At 38.2% G+C, this 14,760-nt stretch overlaps 1 protein-coding gene across 2 annotated transcripts in view; it reads right to left on the bottom strand.

Moving 5' to 3' along the window:
• OSBPL9 (oxysterol binding protein-like 9) overlaps nt 1-14,760 on the bottom strand; it is a 47,355-nt gene that overhangs the window by 14,432 nt on the left and 18,163 nt on the right. For both annotated transcript variants that reach the window (XM_010004016.1, XM_010004017.1), the window contains exons 4-7: nt 9,143-9,238; nt 7,086-7,133; nt 2,176-2,205; nt 1,301-1,351 (exon numbers count right to left, since the gene is read on the bottom strand). In XM_010004016.1, coding sequence (XP_010002318.1) covers nt 1,301-1,351; nt 2,176-2,205; nt 7,086-7,133; nt 9,143-9,238 — 225 coding nt within the window. The remainder of the gene's footprint in view (nt 1-1,300; nt 1,352-2,175; nt 2,206-7,085; nt 7,134-9,142; nt 9,239-14,760) is intronic.

Raw genomic sequence — 14,760 nt, 5'->3', positions numbered from 1 at the left:
ACTATTAAATCCATTTAATAGTAATTAACAAAAAATGAGCAGGTAATTTGTTGCACACAGTTTCTCCAATACCTACCTTAATACAGCAAGTCAGATATAGCTGGGTAAGAAATTGAGCATACTGCCATCTGATCTATCTATAATTGACTCCTCCAAATCCCCAGAGAATGACACAGAGTCTGCTGGTTTCACTGTACTAGAGCAAATCTAAGCATACCTAGTACTATATAACAGCAAATTATTAGGTACTTGACAAGATTTTCTTGCTATCATTACAGTGGAGGATTCTAATATCACTGCATGTTAAATAAAGACTGTTCTAGCTTGTTACTACTTGCAAAATACTTTTGCTTTTGTATAGACTTGTGAACTAACAAACCATTTCTTCAGAATTTTTAAGCTTCTGATACAAAATTTGAATTGCACAAACTATGTGCTGATCCTTTTAGTGAATGACTTCTGATCCTGTAAAATTCTAAATACTTCCATTTTCTCTGGCCTCAAAATTTTGTACAACGTATCTGGTATCTAGAATGAAGACAAGCAACAGTATTACAATTGAAAGTTTAAACAAAAAAAAAGCTGATCTAGACTAAAGAAATAATTGAAGAGCCTACACCAATTTCAGAGTAAACCAGAACATGTTTTGATTAAATTCAGCTTTAAATTCTGAAAATATCATTAAACAATTTCTTTGGAAAACACTGTCTTCCTGCACTTTGGTCACAAGATATAAATCAGCAGCTCATAATTAACATATCCCAAAGACAGTATATGAAGGCTCACAAGAGTAGGACTTGACTAAAAAAATAATCCTAATCTCACTAAACTAAATCAACTAATACAATTTGTACTTGAAGAAAATCCAACATAATGACCTTCAGGTCTATTAAAAACCTTGCCAATCTAGTTTAGGTTAACATCACAGTTTTCCCTTTTTTCTATTTCTCTAAGTTACGTCCTTAAATGAAACAAAAATAAGAGTTTTGTTAAGTTTCTATTCTGTCACCCTTATGTTTGTTGAAATTTTTATTTTTTCTAACAGCAAACTCTGTGGAAAGAAGTTTTTCTCAAAATAAAAGCTTTCTCATCAACACAACTGTTACCACAAATAGTAACAGACCTCTCTGCAATGGAACTCAGTATTTCAGAAACTTCATTGAAACAGCATAAATCAACTTATACCAATTTTTTCACGTATATATACTAGATCATACAGAAGGCACTTTCAGAGTTCAATAGTTTTCACACAGATTAATGCTGTATAATTAAAATTCAAAATACTTTATAGTGTACTTACTTTAGCAATCTGTAGCAACACAATGCAGTGTTTTATTGATTCTACCATGCTCTAGGAAAACAAAAATAACAAAATAACACCTTGTATTACCATCCCAGAATTTTTTGCATTTAGATACTTTTATTAGTTATAAAGAACATTAACTGAAACATTGGGCAAGAACTAAATGGATACACTTCTGCAGAACCCCTACATTCTCTCTCCCTTTTATTATCCAGAGACAAAAGCACAGCAATACAAACTGAAGTTTCCAAAAGCCACATACAACACAGGTTGTCACAGTGAAACTGAGGTCAGCTCCAAACTTTCAGTGCACTTCATATGAAGAGAGACAGAGAGCTGGGCTTGTCTAATCTGGAGGGGAAAAGGCTCAGGAGAGACCTTATCAATGGGCATCAGTATCTGGTTGGCATGGCAGGGCATAAGGGAAGACAGAGATAGACTCATCTCAGTGGTGCCCAGCAACAGGACAACAGGCAATGGCCACAAATCAAAACACAGGAAATTCACCTTACACATAAGAAAGCACTTTTGCACCCTAGGAATGATCAAACACACACATTGCCCAAAAAAGTGCAGAGCCTCCATTCTTGGAGTTACTCAAAACACAACTAGATTTAGTCCTGAGCAACCTCCTCTAGCTGACCATGTTCTGAGCATGAGATTGGACTACCCACCTTCAGAGGCCCCTTCCAACTCCAACCATTCTGTGATTTTATGATTCTAAGGTGCTAAACATAAATCTGAATACAGCACCAGAACCAGGCTGCCTCTGCCATCCCACTTTTCTGTTAAAAGCTTTGAAAATTTTCTCAAGAAAATAAGGTGAATCTCAGAATTTACATGTAATAGATATAAAAATTAAATAAACTTACACTGGTTGTTTCTTTGAGACTTTCAATTTTCTGTAAAAGAAAAATCAAAACAATGTGGTTAAAGAGGCTGTTCAGCATCGAGTTTGACCTAAATACTATACAAACACTATATTTTAATCTTAAATCAGGGGAGGTAAAAAGCAACCAACATCTCAAAGACTATTTCTGAATATAGACACTATTTTCATGTTGTAATTGACAAGACAGAAGCCAAACTGATTATTAAGGTTTAAAGATGACAAGTTTAAGAATTTCTGAGCAGTGAGATATACATGTACCCATGAAAGTCTACACTTCAGTTTCGTGTAACATCAACAAAAATTAAACACAGTATGAAGATTCACTCTAAAAGTAATTTGTATTTGTATACAGTATGAATGGTGGCACATTTCAATGATCTGTGTTACTTGACATTACCATCGTTCAAGTGTAATAAACATCCAGTTAAGCACAGTTTAAAAAAAGTCATTAAAAACAACAGTGCACACATTCTTGAGCTTTCCAAACCTTCAGTAAAAGTGCATTTGGAAATCTGCCTACTTAATTTTATCTAGAGACGTTGGTTCATAAAGCTTTCCTGTGTGGAACTGCACTCCAGGCATGCAAAAGGCATCTGCATGCTATTTTACACAAAAGCACGACCTATCTAGGAAGCATATGCATCCTGTTGATGTCACAGAATCAAAGAATGGTTTGAGTTGGAAGGGACCTTAAAGATCATCTAGTTCCAACCCCCCTGCATGGGCAAGGACACCTCCCACTAAATCAGGTTGCTCAGAGCCCCATCCAACCTGCCCTTGAACACTTCCAGGGATGGGGCTTCCACAACTTCCCTGGGCAACCTGTTCCAGTGTCTCATCACTCTCACACTGAATGTCCTAATGTCTAACCTAACTCTCCCCTCTTCCAGTTTTAATCCATTACACCTTGTCCACTCACTATAAGCCCTTGTAAAAAGCCCCAGCTTTCCTGTAGGCCCTTCAGGCACTGGAAAGCTGCTATGAGGTCTCCCCAGAACTTCCTCTTCTCCAGGCTGAAGAGCCCCAACTCTCCCAGCCTGTCCCCATAAGAGAGGTGCTCCAACCCCTGGATCATCTTCGTGGCCCACCTCTGGACTTTTTCCAGGAGTTCCATGTCCTTCTTATGCTGGGGGCTCCAGAATTGGACACAGTATTCCAGATGGGGTCTCTTGAGAGCAGAGTAAAGGGGGAGAATCACCTCCCTGGCACTGCTGGCCATGCTTCTTTTAATGCAGCCCAGGACATGGTTGGCTTTCTGGGCTGCAAGCACACATTGCCACTCATATTGAGCTTCTCATCCACCATCACCCCAAGGCCTCCTCTGGGCTGCTTTTGATCCATTCTCCACCCAGCCTGTCTTCGTGCTTGAGATTGCCCTGACCCAGGTGCACAACCTTGCACTTGGCCTTGTTGAACTTCATGCAGTTTGCACGAGCTCACTTCTCAAGCCTGTCAAGGTCCTTCTGGATGGTGTCCCTTCCCTCCAGCACATCGACCTCACCCCACACTTTGGTGTTGTCAGCAAACTTGCTGAGGCTGCACTCAATGCACATGTCGCCACTGTCCATGTCACCAACAAAGATGTTAAACAGCACCGGTCCAAGTATCAACCCTGGGGGAGCACCACTCATCACTAGTTTCCATCTGGACATTGAGGCATTGATCACCACTCTTTGAGTGAGACCATCCATCAAATCCATATTGTTACAGTTTTGATACCAGGATGTTGTGTGGGACAGTGTCGAAGGCTCTGAACAGGTCCAGATAGATTACCTTGGTTGCTCTTCCTTTGTCACCAAATCAGTCAGGCAGGATTTGCCCTTGGTGAAGCCGTGTTGGCTGTCACCAATCACCCCTTTGTTTTCCATGTGCCTTAACAGAGCCTCCAGGAGGATCTGCTCCATGATCTCGCCAGGCACGGAGGTGAAACTGGCTGGTCTATAGTTCCCTGGGTCTTCCTTCTTTCCCTTCTTCAAAATGTTTCCCCTTCTCAAAGACTTTTCAAAGATGATTGACAGAGGCTTTGCAACTGCCCTGGGGTCTGTCTGCAGAAGGCAACATTTTTAAACTGAACCTCTATTAACTCAATTAGAGGACCTCTTTGTTTTGATTAATGACTGCCTCATGTGACCTGAATCACAGTCCTTTTGATTTTTGAATAACCGAACTGTGTAGAGGAACTTTTTTCCACAGACAGCACTGGAAGCCAAATTCTACACCATAAGAGAGCAGTGTACATCTATAAAACTACAGAAATCAACAGTCTCAGCTTGTGGATTAAAAAAAATAATAATGCAGTGACAGGTCCATAGTCAATACTTGGGGAATTATTTTTCCAGTGATACTCTATTCAATATACTAATCATAAAGATGCTATGCATTTTCTTCAAGATTAACTGGCGAGAGGTGACTAAATAGCACCCAGCCTCAGCTTTTTCCACCGAAACACTGGGCCATGCCAATCTAGGAAGTAACACATCAGGGATGTTATATCACAAAGTTATATTATATTTACTCCAGCCTCTAGCAGAGAAACATGTCAACAGCCAAAACTACCTTTGTTTTGTTTTTGTTTTTCCTGTCCCTACTATACTGCCAGTACAAACTTTACCAACACATACTGAAAAAAAGCATTTTAAATATGACAGCAGTGAAGTTTTAGTCTTTTAGCACCAAAATAGAACTGGCACTGTACCCAAACATATAGATCTTGTCAGAGGAAAGATTATGCAGCTGAAATAAACCATTCAATCTCAAAGCTTTATAGCTGACTGTAGACAGCCATCAGAAGCTTTGATTATTCTTTAACTATTTTATCCCCAAAATGTTATATTTACACACCGAATAAACTTGTACCTCATTCCCTTCACTGATATCATCTTTGCAGATAATCTGGAAGTTATGTCAGGCCATATAATGTACTTCAGCCACACTGCTCTCCCCCTACCAATTTGTGATTTTCCATGCAATAGACTTAATGTTGTTATTCTTACACACAGTACAGACTAAAGGGTAATTTGTCCAGTATCACACAAAGATTTGAGATGGAAGAAACCTCAGGACACTTGGTTTCCAAGGCCTATCCACAAATTATACAAGCACGATTTTTTCCACTATGGAAATGAAGTATTTGGGAGCTGGACAATTAAAACAGTAACACTACATATTAATCCAGTCTTTTTCACATTTTGCTGTATGGCTACCTTGCAAGAATACAGCAGATGGAACTGGAATATTGTCTTCTTCATATGTACACAAAACTACAAGAACAATGCAGGCAAATCAGACATACTCAGGACCTGGAAAGACCCTTCTTAAAAGATTAATCCCTAAAAAACAGCTCATTCAATGCTCTCAACACTTGCAAAAAACAACAGCTCAGGTTTTAAATGCTTAGTCATAAACACTTGCAGAAAACAGCACTCAGCCAGCTGGGTAGCACAGTAATACTTAAATAACCAAATCTTGTTTCTTAAGAGGAAAAAACTGTGGGTTGGGTGGAAGCCTCCTGCAGGTTACACTCAGCTCATAGTCTGATTAGCTGCACCATACTTCCAAAAACAAATAGGAAAACTGCTAAATACAGAATCAAAAAACCTCTTACCTGCTTCAGTGCAGGAAGAGACACAATTTTAAAAAGTGATTTGACAAGACTTTTTGATTTTTAATAGGGATTAAATGAAATCTATATTAATAGCATCACTCATCAAGATTTAAAACCAGGAGAAGCTGACCTCTTCTAAACAAGCCTCCTGCTTTCTCTATAAAGACAATCTGTCTGTTCCGTTGCAGAGAGAAAGAAATAAATCAGCACAATATGCTGAAAGTCCCCAGGGATTAGAAGCACTGTCCCAGGGAAAAGAAAAGTACTGCCTGATCTGCAAAGTAGCATCTGGAAGGAGGTCAACATTGAAGGAGAACTCTTCCCAGTAAGATGCAACAAAGGAGAAACACAAATTCGTTAGATCTTACTCCTTTGGTCAGTTGTCTACAGACTAAACACACTTAACATAGAGAATGTTTGTACTTCAAAGTTATTTTAAAAGCTTGTACACACAAAAGGCCTCCAGAAGTGAAGTCCCTAAAATGCTACATAACACATCAAACAAGATGGATAACACATGAAAGGTCACAACCATTAGAAACAAGCAAACTAATCACACTAACATCAAACTGTTTTTTAAATTGAAACTAAACACATGAGCTTGTTTTTCACAAGTGAAAAGGGGAGAAAACCAGGATGACATACCCTGCTACTTTATGATATTTAATTTACTGCATTTCCTGAAAACAAAAGCAACTCCTCGCTAATAAACACTTGAAAAGGAAATGTTACATCCCTCCTCCACACCACACAAATTAACATACAAAACCAGCATGCTGCTTAATGCCAAACCTACACCACTTCTTCAACTAAGTGGTTGAACTCTGACCTACAAACTTGACTTGGAAAAGGAATAGCAGGGAATGCAAAAAAAATACACAAGGCTTTAAGCGAATTACAGTCTTGTTAAAAAACATAGTGCTCCCCACATAGCAAGTTATACTTTTGGCATCCTCACCAGAATGAATTCTGATATTCTCAGACTTGCCACATCTGGCATTCTAGTCCCAGAACTACACAGGATGCAGACTGACTATATGAAATACATGATTCTTTAGTTTTTTGGTTTGATTTTTCCTTTCCTTGCTAGTCTTACAAATATTAAACACTCATCCTTGTTAAAGATTGAAAAATAGCAAATTTAAAAGTGCTTTGATGGTTGTAAAACAGAGGGGTGATCTTGACAACTTGAACTGTACTTTAAATTTCTATAGACTACAGCAAATTGATACACAAAACCATCTGATTAAGTAAAATCAGCAATATTTAAGACAAAATGTACTTGCTTTTCTCTGTTCATCATCTTTGCAGTTCTGGAGCTTTTCGTCAAAGAGCTAAAAGAAAGAGATACTTGTGAATATACCTAAAGTGTTATATTTTCATACAGTATCAGCAAGAAACACCAAAATATCAAAAGCATTAAATGGTATGTAAGTTATATTATATTGGTATTACAACCCAAATAAGTTTTTGCCTAATATTTATTTACAGCATTTGTAATATAATAAATTTATAACTAATTTCTGACATTATCCCATCCTGTAAGAGACCTGATCTCAGGTCCCAGGTATTTCCACAGATCAGCCTGGCATGGTTCAATCATGGTTTGAACAAAAAGGTGAGGTTAAGTGATAGAAGTTTCACTCATCTGAACACCTCAAACTGCCTTTTATTTTATTTCAGCAAAGGCCTTTGGGGCATACAGAGTGTTTACCAGAACAGCCTCAACCCTCACCAGCCCTTCCAGGCACCTTGTTATTTAGGCACATGATTTGAATCATGTAAGAACTGTAAGAACTTCTTTTGCAAAGAATTTGGTGATTTCCCAGCATTCACTTCTATTTATTTTCTTCAATGTGGATCACGAGAAGCAGCTTTGCAAAGTGAAATGAATACTTACTGAAAAACCTGCATGTGCATTTAACACAAGCTGTGCTGAATCACTTAAAAGTCATCTCCAAGAACCCTTTAAGGTGCACACGCAATGACCATTAAGTACAAGTTGTTTAATGAAGAAAAAACATTAAGTTAATGCTCAAAATTTCATCACATCCACCCTTGCTCAGGAAAGAGGCTGTAATTTTTAGTTTGTGAACTACAGCTCTTCTCTCAGCTGTCTGCCTAAAACCTACTCATGTTCTTTTTCCCTTGAGGGTTGATTTCTGGTTCTAAAAAAAAACCTGCTGTCTAAGTCTCTGTCCATCCTCCAATTCACTCTTCTTTCATTATTAATTAATTCTATACTCCCTTCCCCCAGCTCACCTGAAATAGCAATTAGAAGGTGTAAAGATTTAAATACCTTCCTTCAGTGAAGCATGCTGAAATGGCTCCAGAGCAGGAGACAAAGCTAACTCCTGGATCAAGTCTGTGGAGTTTAGCTTTAAAATCTGTTTGCATCTCTTTTGCACATTTTCATTTTTCTGTTGTTATGCTCCTCCCCTCTCTGCCCTTCCCTCCCACTGATTTTTTTTGCTGAATATTCTACATGCAATATGGGAAAAGAAAAAATCCAAACCAGCAGAACTAAAGCAATCTGAACAGCAATTTTAATTTGCTGAGTCATGAGAAAGTGTCCTAACCAGCAGCAAAACCTGTTTTTCTCAAGAAAGTGAGTACTGAGAGTACTCATGATTCCTCACCTTCCCACCTACTCCTAAAATACATATGCAAAGTGTAAAAGAATGGCATTTGTACAAAATTTCTACAGTGTTTTCACTGAAGGACAAAGAACAGATTATTGCCACTGCAACAAATTCTGAAACTATCTGCAACTGCAGTTACATTATTAACATAATTTTCTCAATAGAAATTTTAAAATGCTAGGAACAATACACTAATTTAATTATGTTTCAAAATTAAACTTCAGCCATCTCAGCCATTTCCATGAAGCTATATACACAAAAGAATGATTCAGTCATTATAAACCATTCTATAAAATCTGTTATCCTAGTTTTCTGAGTCCATTTTATCAATCCTAAGATACATTCTAAGATAAAGCCATTTTTAGGTTATTTCGGCCCTTAGCTTATAACTTTTAATTTTTATACTTCTAGTAAATATCTCTTTACTTCAGAAGCAGTTACAACATATGTAACATCCTAAATGAAAGAGAAAATGAAACTCGATTATCATCATCATACCTTATATATAAAAAAGTCCTGTTTTCTCCAGTTCAGTCAGCTCAGCTAGATGAGTTCCCTCTGCCTCCCACAGTAACTAGAACATGGGTCAAGCCTAAAACAAGATTCTGCCCACTGTTGAGCCTCCTCTCAACCAGACATTGAAATCCACACACTGACAAGCAGATTCCCAGTACAGTAAATACATCCATAGGTTAGCATACCTTCAACTGGTCTATCAAGATCTGTAAGTAAGCATCAGCCTCGGTAAGTTTCTTGTCAAAATCGTGAACGCTGGGAACAAATCCCGAATCCACACCCTAGTTATAAAGAAATAAATAAAAATCAAATGTATAATTAAGAATTTTGCATAAATAAAAGAGATAAAAATACAGTTTTGCCTACCAACTGACTGATAAAATGTTGCCTTGCCTCTCATCCTGCCACATGCAAACAGGCACACAGCTGAACACATCTGTCTTCCATTTGCAGCTAAATGAGGAACAGTAACTGCTACACATTTTCAGTGGGGGTATAACCATCACACAACAGAGTATTTCATTACTTATGATTGAACAAATCCTCTGAAGTTACACTAATTCAAGTCTTTCTGAAGACTGCCCATATCCTTAAATTACAGCTAAGGAAGACAAAACCACACCCAACTGGATGACTGTGCTCTTCACACTTCAGACAACATTGTTCAACTCACAGCTTCTTAACTGTGAACGGAACTAATGAATGCTAAATCCCTCCTTAAAAGTGGACCCACCTTTGATCTGAAAATTCCAAATTATTCCTGTTTGCCCTAGTTCCTTTACAGTTAAAACGATTTGCATCCTTGTCCCTATATTGGATTTCTTATACTTTGTTGCACAAAGGCCCACAGGGACAAAGCAGCACCCATGAGAAGGCTTACTTTCTTATTTTCTTGCTTATAGAATCATAGAATCCTAGGGGTTGGAAGGGACCTCGAAAGATCATCTAGTCCAACCCCCCCTGCCAGAGCAGGGTCATCTAGAGAACATCACACAGGAACGCATCCAGGTGGGTTTTGAATGTCTCCAATTAAGGAGACTCCATAACCTCTCTGGGCAGCCTGTTCCAGGGCTCTGTCACTCTCACAGTAAAAAAATTTTTTCAGATATTTACCTTGAACCTCCTATGCTCCAATTTGCACCCATTACCCCTTGTCCTATCACTGGTCATCACTGAGAAAAGCCTAACTTCATCTCCCTGACACTCACCCCTTACATATTTGTAAGCATTGATTAGGTCACCCCTTAGTCTCCTTTTCTCCAAGCTAAAGAGACCCAGCTCCCTTAGCAAATCCATTTCCCTTAATAATGCAAGATTCAAAGCACACTTTTGTATATAACATAATCCCTACCCTTAAACTGATAAACCAGGTCTTTAAAGACCTCAACAAACTCCCACTGGGATACCACATCTTTAATTACAGAAAAGAAGAGAGAGGATTCTCAAAATTGGTTACTTCAGACTTCATGCACATATGCTACATAAACACATTTAAGGTTTATTTATATAATACCTTTAAATTGTTTCTACTACTTACACCCATTTTCATACTGATTTAAAATATGACATCTTCACTTCAAACTCTCAGGAAACCTTCAACTGTGCTGTTTTGACTGCTGAGAATCTCGTGAGCCTGAATGTGTAAAGGTCAGGCAATAGAGAAAACAAACATCTCCTATGGGGAAGTTGGGCAATCCATATTCGTAAATCTCCATCTTAGCATAACATTTTCTTTGCTATTGTTTGCTCATTTTTATTTTCCTGTGATAATGGCCAATAACATTAACAGCCTTATTGATGGCTCTTTAGAGGCATGAACGCTTGCATGCAACAGAGGAATTACTTGCTTTTATGTCTGCCAAGCTGTGTGCACAGCATCATGCCCACCCTAAAACATACAGACATCTACTGCCTGCAGATTATTTATCTGCCAAGTCTTAAACTGTGCTACAGATTGAAACCCAGATCTTGACAGCAGTTCTACATGAGTACATCTATTCACACAGCTTGGTTCGTAAACCAGCACACACAGAGAAAAAGATAATTCACCCCACATTACACAGTCCACATTGGACAAATTTATAAATAGTGTTTTGAAACAAAGAGGAAGAGAGAAGAGAAGAAAAGAAAGCAACCATTTTGACTATGCCAAGGAATTAAAAAAACAAACAAACAAAAAAACCACAACAAAAACAAAACAACAAAGAAACAAAACCCTACATAACATGTTATCAAAAAGAAACTAATAGGCAGAAGAGAGGGTGCTCTCAACCAATAAACTTTTGACACTCCCACAAACTTGTCAAGTTTAAATTACACAGAAACTAGATCTGAAACTATCTGCAATCAGTATTCTACTTCCTTGTTGAAAACAGAATTGTCTGTCCAGCTAGCAGCCAACACCATCATTTCAACAAATGGTCTAGAATGCTCAGTTAAAAAATTCTGGAGGTCAAGCTTCATACACCAAAACTGCATGAAGTCCACAGAAAATTTCTGCTGAAGATACTATACACAGAAATATAAACTGTGGTGCAAATTATCCATACACTGCAGCAAAAAAGGAAAACCTGATTAATACATTTAGAATTACAACTGGGTAGACACCCACATCAACCACAGAGTGAAAACTGTGACCTAAAAAGTTATATTAGAAAGTTAAAATAAAAAGAAAAAAGCCATAAAACCAAGTACAGTGTCAAGCTGACAGCACAGAGAGAAAACATGAAAATTACTCTGAAAAGAAACACAGGTAATTAAACCTGTAATGCTTCACAAGTTTGCTCTTGGTTTGTATAAAGACAGTCGAGGTTACATTTTATAACCTACTGAGCAAATTTATTAGCCTGTGGTACATGAGATTAGGTTAATAATTCTAAGTTCACACATAGTTTTAAAACTGAAAACCGAAAGATAAATAGGAAGTTAAAAATAACAAGATTAGCAATAGCACAGAAAAAAACCACATTGTATAAATAGCAAACAAAATCAATTAGTATTTCAAACCCAGCAGTAACTTAGAAAAAATAGGTATACAAAGTGCAGATTGGTATAACAAATCCTTTTTTCTTCATTATCAGGTCACCCAAAGACACAGACCCTTTCTCTTTCTTACCTTTACTCTCTCTTCCCTCCCTTGCCATGCAGGAAATGAGGCTTCAACAGAAACGGGTGAGCAGAGTCAACAGAATGGCATTTAACAGCTTGTTAAACATGTAAATTGGGAAACTGCACATCTGAACTACCAATCAGATTTTTATGAGAAACTCATATTATATGCTGCTCACCTATTCATAAACTGACAAAACAGATTGCCTGCAGATATTGTTCAACCTCCACCCTTGGAGGGCAGAGTTCAAAACTAAACTGGGTTTGACCCCAGGCAACTCGATCTAACACAGAGGTTGGTCTCACAATGTGAAGGGCCTTGGACCAAGTGACTTCCATATGTCTTCTCCAGCTGAAGTTATGCTGTGATTCTAAAATAAGTATCTTCAAACTATGAAAAAGAATAGAACTCAAGACTATTATCTTCAGAAATGTGCTGATTCTTTCTTGCTGTCAGTACCAATCCAAAGTAATAATCCAAATCAAATCAACCTGTTTTTTCATTGAATAACTAGATCTATTGGTAAATACACTGTTCATGTATGTTTTTAAAAATTAACAGTTTACCAGATGAAAAAGCTGCAGAAGACAGTAAATTATATAACTTCTAGTCTGCCCATAACCTTCCAAAACAACACATTTTGTATCTGACTCCTCCCCACAAAGAAATCAGTATTAATAGCAACTCTAGAGAGAAAACAGCAAACATAGCATTCTTTCCTTCATCCCTCCCTCCCCTCCTACAACTTCTGGGATGTCCCCTTCAAGACATCAGTATCAGAAGCTCGGAGACTAGATTCTATAGAGCATAGCTATTTACCTACATAATTTATTACGGATGTAGATAATGCACATGTGCCAATGTGCTTATTCGCTGCCATAGTTACTTTGTTAGCAAAATCTGGAAAAGGGCAGCATGCCTCTTAACTCTATGCCCTTCCACCAGCTCTTGAATCACATCTATATTGGATATTTTCTTAATCTAAAAGAAATGGTTCTTAGTTTTATGCAAGCATTCTTGACTCGCACTAGAAGCGGCATTGGAAAGCCAGGAACAATATAATATAGTTAAGAGGAAAATATGAAAGTTTTACTCTATTCTTGTTTGCAGCTTTAGAAAGGTAATAGAAGATCCTGGTTAATGCAATACTAAGTGAACTGATGCTAGCAACACAGCTTCACACTCTGCACCAGCCTAAGTGAAAATGAAACAAATCAGTCCTGTTGTTTATTCTGACCCTTACTCAGCTCTTTAGACTGAGCATAAACATTTACCTTGTCACATTATCAACTCAACACTGAAACTAATCAGGGTTAAAACTAAACTAGGAAAGGGAGGGCAGCTAATTTGGGCCCTCTTCCCCTTTGCTAAGAGAAGTGAGACAGGACTGCTTCCAGCTGCACTATCCACTCTTACTGGTGAGGCCATGGTGTAACTCCCAATATTTAAGCCACTGTGTCACTCTCCACAGCAACCGCCCCAGATCCACTTCTTAAAATGTAGTTTTCTTCCCCTACTGTTTGCTATTTACTAAGAAAACACCTTGTTTAAATTATGGAGGTATCAAGCTACAGAGCATTTTATGATCTTAAAATTCCTTTCACTTTTATAGAGGTTAAGAAACAGCCCATCTTTTTGCTGACAGTAATTTCAGTTCCTTTGTCTCAGTGAGTCGCACCATCTAGTGTTCAAGGACTTTTCAATAAACAAAGCTAATACTAGAACTATGCATATTTTTAGAGATGTGTTTAATATAAGAACACATAAAAACACAGCAAGCACAACAGACTTCAGTTTCAAAATTCAGAAAAATTAGATTACAAGCGTATCTGAAATGATTCCTCCCTATTTTTGTTCCATTTGGATCCAACATTACTAATGGTCAGCCAGGATCCCTTTACTCATTCTCCATGTTTATGACTCAGTTCTCTCTCAGTTCCTTCATTGTAGCACATTCTTGCAAGTTTAGGTTTCTTGGGGGTGAAGGGGAAGTGTGTTTAATTATTTGTGGTTTCAAAAACACTTCCATTATAAAGACTGAGGGACAACACAGCAGGACGTTTAGGCAGAAATAAAATTAGCAAGACTAATCAGACTAGAGGACACCACTTCACCTCTCCACCTCACATTAAGGCCTCATCCTTCCTGATGTGGTTCACACAACACACAGACTACCCAGCCTTCGGTGCACTTTCTCATGTGTAACAGATACATATTTGACACTGTGAAGGAAACTTGCTTAAAGTCTGATTTTCTAAACTTGAACATTCCAGCACCAGGACAGACTGAAAGCAGCACGAAAAACTGAAGAAGAAAAGAAAAAAAAAAAAAAAGACCCAGAAAAAGCTGTACGATTTGGGACAAAAGCAGACGCATGAAGGTTTTACAAGACAGATAAAACCACGTTTCTACTTGCGACAGAAGCTAAGAACCTAAGAAAAAAGCCTTGCAGAACATAATCTCTGCCACAGCACTCGAGCTCCCAGGCATGCCGGCTGAGCCAATAATCCTCCCAAATTACTCATTTGACTTCATTGTCCAAATGAAAAGGAAAGCAAGAGAACATCAAGCGGCGTCCTGTTTGAAATGCTAATCGCAGCCGAGGCGTGTTTGCACACAACGGGCTCCTGTCACCGGAGGCAAAGCATCCCCCTGGGCAGGCAGGGCAGGAACCGGGGACATGCCCGGGGACCC

Source organism: Chaetura pelagica, unplaced genomic scaffold (assembly GCF_000747805.2).
Source record: "Chaetura pelagica isolate M959 unplaced genomic scaffold, ChaPel_1.0 scaffold18, whole genome shotgun sequence".
In the NCBI taxonomy this organism is placed as follows: domain Eukaryota; kingdom Metazoa; phylum Chordata; class Aves; order Apodiformes; family Apodidae; genus Chaetura; species Chaetura pelagica.
This window is presented reverse-complemented; position numbering and strand designations above follow the sequence as displayed.